The sequence below is a fragment of the Grampus griseus genome (genome assembly GCF_964374135.1).
Source record: "Grampus griseus genome assembly, chromosome: 19".
Classification (NCBI taxonomy): Eukaryota; Metazoa; Chordata; class Mammalia; order Artiodactyla; family Delphinidae; genus Grampus; species Grampus griseus.
In genome coordinates, this window is record NC_139013.1 from 3515720 (window position 1) to 3528593 (window position 12874).

Genomic DNA, 12874 nt, shown 5'->3' on the forward strand with positions numbered 1-12874 from the left:
GGCTGGAAGAGGCCGTTTGCCCTTGGAGTCCCCGGCGTTGGTAGAGCTTGTGGTCCTGCCTGTAGGAAGCCATAGGCGTTGGGAAAACACCTGCAGGCAGGCAGGGAATTGCTTCAAGACGGTGAATGAACACGGCTTCAGTTCTTGAACCACACAAGGAGAGGAAAGCGTGGAGCAGAGAGACTGAAGTCCACTGAGCAGCAAAAACAGTGAGAAACTCCTGGGAAGATTGAAGGGGATTGTGAGCTGGTGGTGGAGGGGTGGACAGGGTTGGCAGCTGGAGCGGGCTAGAAAGAGGATAGCCACGGAGTCTGTAAAAAGAGAGTTTGGCCCCTCCTGGGGGCAGGCCCCACAGAACTGAAAACATACAATGTTTTCGTACATACAACATACAACTGAAAACATACAATTCAAGCAACATTATTTTTAACAGCCAAAAAGGTGGAAACCCAAATGTCCATCAGCTGGTGAATGGAGAAACAAATTGTCATCTATCCATAGAGTGGAATATTATTCAGCCACGAAAAGGAATGGAATATGGACTTTGGATGATTATCATTGTGTTCATCAATGGTAACGTGTACATTTTGGGGATGTTGACAGTGGGGGAGGTTATGCATGATGGGGGCAGAGGGTGTATGGGAAATCCCTGTACCTTCTACTCAGTTTTGCTGTGAACCTAAAAGTTGTGGTGAAAATAACTATGTCATGGGCCAGCAAACTTTTCCTGTAAAGGTCCAGGTAGTAACTTAGATCAGACATGGGAGCAATGAAGGTGAGTGGACTCCAAATCCCATCAGGCCATGGGGTCATGACTTCATGAGCTGCAGTGACACAGAGAGTCCAAGTGCTCATGGGAGTTGTAGTTTAAGGGGGCATGTCTATTTGGGGACAACAGAGAATGAGGGACGAAGAGGTATTTTGATTTAGGGGAAGGAAGGGATAAGCTATTTCTCAGAGAACTGACCTGACTGGTGAGGAGTGGGGAGTTGGAAAGCCCTCCTGGATGGAGCCTACTGATTCCTCTTGTCCCCTCCACCCAGCCCCGGACCCCGTCACCATCACCTCCTGTATCAGCACCTCGGGGGGGGGGCACGGAGTCACCCTCACCTAGTCCTGCCCCCTGGGAGGCTATGAGGCCTTTGAGTTGGAGGTGGGCAGGCAGCGGGACTCCAGGACAGCTCCTCTTATGGGAGAGACGTGTGGGTGTCGGGACTTAGGCCGGCTCAGTCCTACCCAGCCACCATCACGACCGTCTGGGATGGAATGAGGGCCCAGTCTGCCTCCGTGACCTGCCACACCGAGAGCACAGGTGAGCAGAGCCCCACGGGGACAGAGAGCTATTGATACAATGACATTCTCTCCAGACCCCTTCACACCCTGTTGTGAGACAGTCTCACCAACCCATGGAGTCCTTTTTGTTTGTGTTTTATTTCCTGCTTTCTTTTAAACAGCTCTGTTGAGTTGTAATTCCTATAACATACAACAGTTCACCCATTGAAAGTGTACAGCTCACTGACTTCTAGTATATTTGCAGTATTTGCAACCATTATTACCATCAATTTTAGAATATTTTCATTAACCCATAAAGAAGAGTCATCTCCTTAAGCCATCACCCCCTAATTTCCCCAATCCCTCACCAACCAGCCATTGGCAATCTCTAATCTGCTTCTGTCTCCATAGATGTGCCTCTTTTAGAGCTTTCCTAAAAATACAATCACACAGTATGTGGTCCTCTTTGACTGGCTTCTCTCACTTAGTATAATGTTTTTAAGGTTCATCCACTGTTCTGGTGTGTATCAGTGCTTCATTACTTTTTATTGCCAAAATAAGATTTCATTGTGTGGATAGACCACATTTTGTTTATCCATCTGTTTGATGGGTCTGTTGGGCCATTTCTACGTTTTGGCTATTCCGAGTAATGCTCTGAACATTCGTGTGCAGGTTTCCATGTGGACGTATGTCTTCATTTCTCTTGGGTGTATACCCAGGAGTGGAATTGTTAGATCATATGGTAAGTCCGTGTTTAATCTTTTGAAGAACTGCCAATTTTTTTTCCAACACTGCCGCACCATTTTTCACCCACCAGTGGGATGTTTGAAGAAGTTTGAACCTCACACTCAGGAGATCTTTGATCATGTACCATTGACCGTGGTCATGGGCCTCCCCACTTCCCTGAAATGGGCCCTGTCAACCATTTCCTAGGAATGAAAGCCTCTTATGAGATGGGGTCTCTGATCTGGAGACACTGGAGTTCGGTGTACTGATAAATGGATGCTCTTCCAAACTGGGCTCAGTGGGTCCCAGTGTCCAGGATTCTCTGGTTTAGCAAGAAGGGTCTCTGAGAAGACAGGGCCTCTTGGATCCTGGACTGGATCGCTCTTTCTGATGGGGAGGGGAGGCTGCCCTGGGCATTGTAAGTTGCTGTAAGCAGCATCCCCGGCCTCCAGCCACTAGATGCCAGTGGCACCACCATCGCAGCTGTAACAACCAGAAGTGTCTCCAGACATTGCCCGATGTCACCTGGAGGGCAAAATCGCCCTCTCTGAGAACGACTAGTCTAGGCCAAATTGGGGAAGAGTCACTCTCTTAACAACGAGGTCACTTGAGAAAGTGATGCCTTTGGATCAGGCTCCTCAGGAAGTGAGGACCTAAGGGGAAGAGGTTGGGTGGGAGGTAGGGCTCTATCCAGAAGCTTTCTCCTTTCCCTTCTCTGCCCTCGAATCTACCCTCTAGACCCTCTGATCAGTCTGGGTGAGGACAGAGGTAGGGGAGATGGGACAGCAGGAGAGCAGACCTAGGCTCTCACAGCCCACCACGCCTCCTTCCCCCAGGGGCCATCGTGGGAGCCATAGTCAGTCCCCTTCTGTTTCTCATCCTGGTGGGCCTGCTGGTTTTCTTCCTGAAGAGGAGGTGAGACTTGGCGCAGGGCTTATCGGGCGCCAGGAGGGAGGGGGCCTGGGGAAAGATGGGGATCCGTGGTTCTGGCCTCACTCCCCATGTCCTTTTCCCAGGCATAAGAAGAGTGAGAAGAAACCAGCACCCGGGGATCTGGTGTTCAGGTGAGTGGGTTTGGGGAGCATTCAAAAGGCTCACTGTCAGGTCAAATCCAGCTGGTCACTGTATAGGTCAGAGGGCAGGGCCAAGGAACCCACCCACACCAGCCTCAGATCCCCACTGCAGCAGGGATCGCAATGCCTTCACCGCTGCCCACTCCCTAAGCAGCCTGGGCCGGTGGCTGTGGAATCTCTTTCCGTCTCAGTTCTGGGACTTCCATTCATTTATCCAAAAAGCCATTCACCGAACCCCTGTTAAGTGTCAGGCACTGTTCTAGGTGCCGAGGAAACTGGCTGAAACAAAGATTCCTGCCCTTGTGGAGCTTACATTCTAGCACAAGCAGCCATTAATAAACAAGATGATTAGGAATTCCCTGGCGGTCCACTTGTTAGGACTCCACGCTTCCACTGCAGGGGGCATGGGTTCAATCCCTGGTCGGGGAACTAAGATCCTGCAAGCCGTGCAGTGCGGCCAAAACAAACAAACACACAAAAAACAAAACCAAGATGATAAAGAACGTGATGCTTACTTGGAGACAAATAAAGCAAGAGGTGGAGGCAGGAAGGGTGGAGGAATATTTTAAATAGAGTGTCCAGGAGAGGCCTTACTAAGAAGATGACTGAGACGAAGTCATTTGAGGACAGACCTGAAGCAAGTGAGGGCAAGAGTCCTGTGCCCATCTGGGGAAAAGGCATTCCAGGCAGGGGGATCAGCAAGTGCGATGGCCCCGAGGCAGGCACAGGCTTGGCGTGTTTGGAGAACGTGGTGTGTCTCTGAGACTGAGCAGAGTGGATGAGGCGGGGTGGGGGTGGGGGTGGCGTAGGAAATGAGGTCAGAGAGCTACCAGGTGGGATCAGATCAGGTTGGGCCTTGTAGATGATAGTGGGGACTTTGGTTTTATCCTGAGATGGGAGTTTTTGGAGGTTTTCGATAGACCTGTGACACAGTCTCACATTTTTATGAAGCAAAGGCAAAAGTAGGGAAGCAAAGGAAGACGTCTGTATATAATCCAGATGTCTGTTATGTCTTGGAGCAGCAAACAGTTAGAGGGAATCAGATTCAAGATGCCGTTTGAGTGTTTGAAGAGCAGACCTGGTTGAAGAATGGATGTATGGTGTGGGATTCAGAGAGGGCTCAAGAGTGAACCCAAGGAATTCAGCCTGAGCCCCAGGGAGGCTGGAATGGCCATTACTTGAGACAGAATGACTATGCGGGGTGCAGGTTTGGGGGAAAGTGTCAGGAGCTCAGTGGTGGACACACTGATTTTGGGATGCTTGTCAGACATGTGAGTGAAAACGCTGAATGGGCTGTTGGATACAGAGTTCCGTGGTTCAGAAAAACGTTTGTGCAGATGTCTTCATCACTCTGAGTCCCCTTTAGGTTGGGTCAATCATCATCAAATCTCTATGTCAGAATGATCCCCGGGGATCAATAGAGGAGAGATAGACCAGGGAGTTAAGAGATGTTGCGAAACCAGGTGAGACGGCCTTGGTGTAAAAGAAAGAGGCATAAACTGAGGGCGTGGCCATCAGAGACAGGGGCTTAGGGAGAGTAAATACGATGATGTCCAGTTTCTCCTTCGCCATAGAATCTGTCCTGACCAGCGTCCCGCCCCACTCACCCTGTGACCTCTCCCCTCCTTACCCTGTGTCCATTATATGGCATCTGCAACAAATCACTGCACCCATTGGATTCCAAGTCTGGCCCCACCTGTATGCTGAGCATCTTGCCCTCCTCAACCTCAACGTGCATGTTTGGATGTCCCAGCGATGACCCTCGAGGACACACAGGTGGAGATTCCAGGAGGCAGGTGGGAAAACAGCTCTGAAGCTCGGGAGGGGGGGAAGTAGGGACTGGCAATGGAGATTCAAAAATCACAGGTGAATGGCTGGAAAGCGAAGCTAAGGAAATGGACAAACCCCATAAGAAGTGTGTGTCCAGTGAGAAAGGGGGGATTGAGGATGGGCTTCTGGGGATGCCCACCTTTTAGGATGGGCAGAGGACAGGGCCCCACCAAGGAGATGGAGAAGCAGCAGTCAGAGAGACGGTGATGGTGCAAACCAGGAGAGGGTGTTCAGGAAGAGGGTGGATCCGGAAGAAAGGAAGGCGCGGTCAAAGGTGCGAAGTGCTGCTGAGCACTGAGAGGTGGCCTTTGGAATTGGTGATAAGGAGGCAAATAAGATAGGGGACTTTGAAAAAAGTCCTTGTTCCCCTGTAGTCGTGGTGGAGACACCAGGCCATGGTGAAGGGTGGGAAGGAAGCAGAGAAAACCGGTCAGTGTGAGAAGTTTGAATGTGAAGGTGTGTTTTCATAGGTCGTCTTATTGTTTAGGTGTGATAAGGCCAATGGATCCAGAGACAGACACCACTGAAAGATAGTTCATTACAATCACAGATCCCAGGAGAGGGATTACACGTTACACCAAGCAAGGCCATGCAGAGAAGCACCAGGGTCAGCTGGGAGGTCGGGGAACACCTGAGGAAGAGGCTTTACTGTGGTTTCTGCAGCAAGAAGTGGGCAATCCAAGGCAAACGGGTTTAGTTTGAATCATTTCAGTGGACTCTGATGCACAGGGCCTGTCCCCTGTTCCTGGCGGGGATTCCAGCAGATGGATCCCCAAAGGGGAGGTGGTGAGGGTGTGGATTTAATCAGCTTCTCAAGAAGGAGAACTGGGGAAGTGCCTGGCGGTCCAGTGGTCAAGATTCCAGGCTTTCACCGTTAGGCCCGGGTTCAGTCGCTGGTCGGGTATCTCCCACAAGCCACGCAGCGTGGCCAAATAAATAAACAAAACTGTAAAAACAAGCAAACAAACAAAAATACCAGTCACGCAAAAAAGAAGGTGGTAAACTGACGAGCCTCCAACCAGGGTCTCAAAACTGAGTCAAGACTGTATATATAACATTGTATATATAACACTATACTACAAGGGGAAGAGAGACAAAGAGCTGGAGCTGGAGCCACAGGAGGTCAAAGGATTCTTTTTTTAATACAGAAGTAAGATTAGCATGTTTACACACAAAAGGGAAAGAGGAGAGGGGAGAGATACAGCAGAGAGGGAAGAACCACAGCTAGATAGGGCCACAGGGAATTGGGGCCCAGAGAAGGGCAGTGGTCCTAAGTGGGAGAAGAAATACCCTTTCCTTTTTTTTGAGTCAAAACAAATTTTGATTGTGGTTAAAAAAAAAAAAAAACAACCTCCACATAACAAATTTACCACCTCAACCATTTTTAAGTGTGCAGTTCAGTGGCATTAAGTCCATTCACGTTGTTGTGCAACCATCACCACCATCCATCCATAGAACTCTTTTTTTAAAAAACTTTATTTATTTATTTATTTTGGTCACGCCACATGGCTAGTGGGATCTTAGTTCCCCGACCAGAGATTGAACCCACACCCTCAGCAGTGAAATCGCGGAGTCCTAACCACTGGACCGCCAGGGGATTCCCCGTAGAACTCTCTTCATCCTGCAAAACTGAAACTCTGTACACATCAAACACTAACTCCCCATTTCCCCCATCTCCCAGCCCCTGGATACCACCCTTCTACTTTCTGGTTGTATGAATTTGATGACTGCCTCATATAGGTGGAATCGTATTTGTCCTTTTTGTTTGTTTGTTTGTTTGTTTGTTTGTTTGTTTTTGCGGTACGCGGGCCTCTTACTCTTGTGGCTTCTCCCGTTGCGGAGCACAGGCTCCGGACGCGCAGGCTCAGCGGCCATGGCTCACGGGCCCAGCCACTCCGCGGCATGTGGGATCTTCCCGGACCGGGGCACGAACCCGTGTCTCCTGCATCGGCAGGTGGACTCTCAACCACTGCGCCACCAGGGAAGCCCGTATTTGTCCTTTTATTTGTCCTCTTGTGACTGGCTCATTTCACTCAGCATAATGCCCTCCAGGTTCATCCATGTTGTTGTATGTGTCAGAATTTCTTTCCTTCCTTAGGAAGAATAATATTCCATTGTATGGTTAGACCAAATCTTCTATATCCATTCATCTATCAATGGACACTTGGTTTGCTTCCTCTTTTTAGCTACTGTGAATAATGCTGCTATGAACATGGGTGTACAAATATCTGAGACCTTGCTTTCAATTCTTTTGGATGTGTACCTACAAATGGAATTGATGAATCAGAAACAACATCACTAACTTGAAAAGATATCTGCACTCCCATGTTCATAGTAGCATTACCCACAATAGCCAAGATATGGAAACAACCTAAGTGTCTATCAATGGATGACTGAATAAAGAAGGTGTAATATAGGGCTTCCCTGGTGGCGCAGTGGTTAAGAATCCACCTGCCAATGCAGGGGACACGGGTTTGAGCCCTGGTCCAGGAAGATCCCACATACCATGGAGCAACTAAGCCCGTGCGCCACAACTACTGAAGCCCGTGTGCCTAGAGCCTGTGCTCCGCAACAAGAGAAGCCATTGCAATGAGGAGCCCTCGCACCGCAATGAAGAGTAGCCTCCGCTCACTGCAGCTAGAGAAAGCCCACGCACAGCGACAAAAGACCCAACACAGCCGAAATAAATTAATTAATTTTTTTAAGGTGTAATATACATATAGAATGGAATATTATCCAGCCGTAAAAAAGAATGAAGTAATGCCATTTGTGGCAACATGGATGGACCTTGAGGGCATTATGCTAAGTGAGATAAGTCAGACAGAGAAAGACAAATACTGTATGAGATAACACTTATACAGTAAGTCCCTTACACACAAATGAGTTCCGTTCCAAGACTGTGTTCATAAGTCCAACAAAGTTAGCCTAGGTACCCAACTAACACAATTGGCTATATAGTACTGTACTGTAATAGGTTTATGATACTTTTCACACAAATAATACATTAAAACAAGCAAACACAAAAAATAAAACATTTTTAATCTTACAGAACAGTACCTTGAAAAGTACAGTAGTGCAGTGTAAGAGCTGGGATACAGGGGCTGGCACTGAGTGAACAGGAAAGAAGAGTTACTGACTGGAGGAGGGAGAGGAGGTGGGAGATGGCAGAGCTGAAGGATCCTCAGCCATAGGAGACAGAGGGCAAGCTGCAATGTCACTCACGCCTTGTGTGATTGGACATGCGAACGCACATTCGCGTCTTTGAAAGTTCACAACTTGAAGTTTCGTATGCAGGGGACTTCCTGTGTGTGGACTCTAAAAAAAAAACTCGAGAGAATTCCCTGGGGGTCCAGTGGTTAGGATTCAGTGCTTTCACTTCCAGGGTCCCGGATTCGATCCCTGGTTGGGGAACTAAGATCCCACAAACTGTGCGGCGTGGCCAAAATTTAAAAATTAAAAAAACCTCGAACTCGTAGATACACAGAACAGACTGGTGGTTACCAGAGGCAGAGGGTGAAATGGGTGAAGGTGATCAAAGGTACAAACTTCCAGTTATAAGATAAATAAGTCCTGGGGAGGTAAAAAAAAGAAAACAAAACACAAAATCCTTTTCTTTTATCCCAAGCGCACAAGGTTAAAGGAGGTTATGTGCCCCTCTTCCCCCACAGCTTCCCAGGGGACGTCCTGGCTGAAGACTTTGCCGACCACGTCAGGAAACACGAGGACAGCGGCTGTGGCTTTGCTGAGGAGTACCAGGTCGGGTGAGAACAGAGGGAGCCGAGCTGAGCCCCACGTGTCCACGGAGACCTTTCCACCCCTTTGGGATTGAACAGAAGCAGGGATACATACTTGGTTGGCTCATACAGAAATTCTCAGCCATGATTATCCACCTTCTTGACTCACTGAACTCTTACTGTAGTGTTGGTTGGATGGGTTAATCCTAAAGCAACACCTTGGTTTTCCCCTGACCCCTCCTCTCTCACCTACCTCTCCAGTCCCCATCCTCCTGCCCTTCCTCCAAAATGCCCCCCCGGGGGTGGTGCACACACTCGTCCTATTTCTTTCTTTCTTTTTTTAAAAATAAATTTATTTATTTATTTATTTTTGGCTGCGTTCGGTCTTCGTTGCTGTGTGCAGGCCTTTTCTAGTTATGGCTCATGGGCTTAGTTGCTCCACGGCACATGGGATCTTCCCAAACCAGGGCTCGAATCCGTGTCCGCTGCATTGGCAGGCAGATTCTTAACCACTGCGCCACCAGGGAAGTCCTACTTGTCCTATTTCTGCAGGTGCTACAGAATTCCAGGGTGTAAGGGGTGAGTGGGGTGGCACTTAGGAAGGCGGAGGGAGCAACACGGGTATCCCTGGGGGAGGGCAGAGAAAATCCAGCATCTGTGCACCCTCCCCTCACTTCGCCCCGAGCAGCCGGCCCTGGAGGACCACAGCCAGTCCCAGACGGTGGCCTCAGCTCCGGAGAACAGCGCCAAGAACCGTTAAAGAAACGTGCTGCCCTGTGAGTCACGAGCCTCTGCTGACTTTGTTCTCAGCTGTGACTTTATCAACATCCCAGGCCTGACCCTTGCCCCTTATTACCCGTGAGGGACAAAGCTCTTGCCCCCGTGAGCTGAGAAACCCCAGGCCGGCTCCTCCCGCCCGAGGTCCCTCAGACCCTCTCCCAGCTCCCCTTGTCTGTGTGCAGCGTGACGTGTCGGCGTGACCTCTATCCCCAGGTCTCCCACCCTGCCCCCCTGCATCGCTAATGCCGGCCTCTTCCCCTAGATGACTGGTCCCATGTGCCCCTGACGCCCCTCCCTGGGGAGCCGGGCTCTGAGTACATCAACGCCAGCTGCATCCCTGTAAGGCTGCGGTTGGGAGCCAGGAGGATGCTGAATGAGCCTCGGAAGACGAGGGCCAGATGAGGCGGGATGTGACCTACCTGTTTTCCTCAACCAGGGTCTCTGGAGCCTCTGGGAGTTCATTGCAGTCCAGGGCCCCCTTCCCCACACTGTGGGCGACTTCTGGCGCCTGGTATAGGGGCAGCGGAGCCCCACACTGCTCATGCTGACCAACTGCGTGGAGTCTGCCCAGGTGAGAGGACACCTGGGTCCTGGGTGCTGACCCCTGAGCCCGTGACCCTGCCCCAGACACTGATCCCAGGGTAGACCTTGACTTAGACCTCACTGATTCCCTCCACCACAGCCCCAACCTTCCTGTCTCCCCCAGTCCACCCATTTGTCCACTTACAGGGTGAAGCTGATCTCAAGGACCTTGTGAAAGAAGAGTCCTCCCGGCTGGGATGAATCTACACCTGGCTGCCTGTGGGTCCTGCCTTGTCACCAGAGCAGGGGGGATTCCCCGGCACTGAACACAAGAGCCACCCTGCGGAGGGGCACCAGGGCAGGTGCTCTGGGGCCTCCTGTACTCTGACCCTCCCCAGTCTTCCCCCAGGTGAAGTGTGAGCATTACTGGCCTCTAGACGCCCAGCCCTGCACCCATGTGAGCCTGGTGGGTGAGGAGGTGATGGAGAGCTGGACAGTACGAAATCCAAAGCTCTGGCATGTAAGCCCCCACCCCACCCCTTCAGCCCCACCTTGACCCTCAGTTCCTCCCCGTGATATTCCAGGCAGTCCCCTCCCCAGAGCTCCCCATGAAGTCTAAGCTTCCGCCACTCCCGCAAGGGACCACAATGTGCCCCGGGGATGTCCCCACCGGTCAGAAACCAGCCCCCGGGTCCTGAGCTCCCCCCAACTCCCCTCCGTCTAGATGCAAGAGCAGAAGACTTTATCTGTGCATCAGTTCCACTACGTGACCTGGCCAGACCATGGCGTCCCCCACTCCCCAGACCCCTTGCTGGCCTTCTGGAAGATGCTCCGGCAGTGGCTGGACCAGACCGTGGGGGGAGGCCCCCCCATTGTACACTGCCCGTGAGGACCAGCCAGAGCCCTCTGTCTGTGAGGAAACCGCCCCCTTGGGGCTCAGAAACCAGGGTTCTCTGGGTCCTTAGGAACTTCTAGAGGAGGTGGAGGAGATGGGGAGGGCAGAAGGTGAAGGGGCGGTGATGCAGGTCAAGAATGATGATAAGGGTGAAGAGATGGGAAAGAAAGAAAAAGAGGTAAAGGAGGAGGCATGCATGGGGAGAAGGAGGGAAGAGGGGTGAAGAGCAGGAGGGAGAGGCAGCCAAAGGTTTTAAGAAACATTTAAAACAGCTCCTTGGGGGCTTCCCTGGTGGTCCAGTGGCTAGGACACAGCACTTTCACTGTCGAGGGCCCAGATCCCACAAGCTTCACAGCGTGGCCAAAAAAAAATTTTTTTTTAATGAAAAATAAAATAAAACGGTCATTTTCATGTTTAAAATTTTTTTTTTTTTTTTTTTTTTTTTGCGACACGCAGGCCTCTCACTGTTGTGGCCTCTTCCGTTGTGGAGCACAGGCTCCGGACGCGCAGGCTCAGCGGCCATGGCTCACGGGCCCAGCCACTCCGCGGCACGTGGGATCTTCCCGGACCGGGGCACGAACCCATGTCCCCTGCATCGGTAGGCGGACTCTCAACCACTGCGTCACCAGGGAAGCCCTAAAATTTTTTTTTAAATGACAAGCTTGGGAGCTCATCTTCCCGTGTATGAACCCTAGCTCTGTCACTTACTAGCTGAGTGGCCTGGGACAATCGACTTCACCTCACTCAGCCTCCATTGCCCCGTATGTAAAATGAGCACGCTCAACTAATGGTTCCTACCTCTTAGGAGTGGGAGGAGTGAAAAAAGCACGTAAGGCACCTGGAACAGGGCCTAGCAGGTAGATAGAACACAGAGCATAGTCATTTGTTATTACTTCCTACTTAATGAAGTAACCCCCACTTAACACTGTAGCCTCCAGAATAGTCTCACTGAATACCCTGACCCCTGGGTGCTCCAAACACAGATCCCTCCAGTCAGCTGAGACTCCCCCTCCCGTGGTCTGACCCTTCTTGTCCCCGCCTAGCGCTGGCGTGGGCCGCTCGGTCACCCTCATTGCCCTGGATGTCCTGCTGCGGCAGTTGGAGAGTGAGGGTCTCGTGGGGCCCTTCAGCTACATGATGGAGATGTGAGAAAGCCGGCCACATATGGTGCAGACTGAGGTGATGGGGATCCTCGGGCACTGGGTGGGTGGGATGGGGTGGGGCCCCAGAGGAAAGCAGGCCGAGGCTCAGTAGCGCACCCTCACCTGCCCGTGCTCTGTCCCCAGGCCCAGTATGTGTTCCTGCACCAGTGCATCCTTAGGCTTCTGCAACAGTCAACCCCAGTGCCCGCTGAGAAGGGGCCCACCTATGAGAACCTGCTTTTCGAGAATGTAGCTCCTACAGAGGCCTAAGCTGCGGGAGGGCTGAGACCCCAGCCCATCTAGACTCAAATGCTGCATCCCTACTTCACCCCAGATACCTGGACCCCTGGGACAGCAGAGGGCTGGGGTCCCACACCCCTGGGCCCTGCAGGAAGAGGGGGCTGGCAGCCTAAATTCCTGCTTTCCGGAGGGGGAGAGAGGTCAGGTGGGAGCCCAGATCCTGGATTTCCAGTTCCTTGAAGAAGGAGAGGGATGGGATCTAGGATTTCCTTGTTGCTTTTTGAGGGAGGAAGAGGCTGCAGGGTCTCAAGGAAACAAGCTGATTTCTGAGGAAGAAAGGAAGTAACGAGGGTCCAGAATTGTGGCCACCCAAGGCGCGAGGGCAGGCCAGGCAGGATCCTGCCCGTATTTTACTCCAGAAACTGAATCATCAACCTTCGAGGATCTGAGGTTTCCCTGCACCCCACTGCCTGTACATATTTTTTCTTTTATCCCATAATTTATTAAATCACTGTGCTCCCCAGAGACACTTGCCCCATTGGATTTCTGGGTCTGGAAATAATATTGGGGTGGGTTCCTGACGTTTAGGTACTGAGGCCAATGTCCTAGGGAGGAAACTAGAGGGACTCACAATTTGCACCTGAAAAACGTAGATTTGGA

The 12874-nt window shown here is 51.2% G+C and overlaps 1 protein-coding gene across 1 annotated transcript; it reads left to right on the forward strand.

Annotated features, from left to right (window-relative positions):
- The first annotated feature begins 402 nt into the window (after nucleotides 1–402).
- On the forward strand, nucleotides 403–12590 carry PTPRH (protein tyrosine phosphatase receptor type H). Its single transcript, XM_082676750.1, is given in 18 exon segments — nucleotides 403–1111; nucleotides 1115–1166; nucleotides 1169–1312; nucleotides 1395–1420; nucleotides 1852–2014; nucleotides 2835–2913; nucleotides 3015–3062; nucleotides 8570–8657; nucleotides 9324–9392; nucleotides 9396–9411; nucleotides 9678–9754; nucleotides 9852–9929; nucleotides 9933–9986; nucleotides 10347–10457; nucleotides 10662–10822; nucleotides 11876–11978; nucleotides 11982–12011; nucleotides 12119–12590. Coding segments are annotated over 18 exon segments (1530 nt in total). The 5' UTR covers nucleotides 403–1006; the 3' UTR covers nucleotides 12245–12590.
- The last annotated feature ends 284 nt before the right edge of the window (nucleotides 12591–12874 follow it).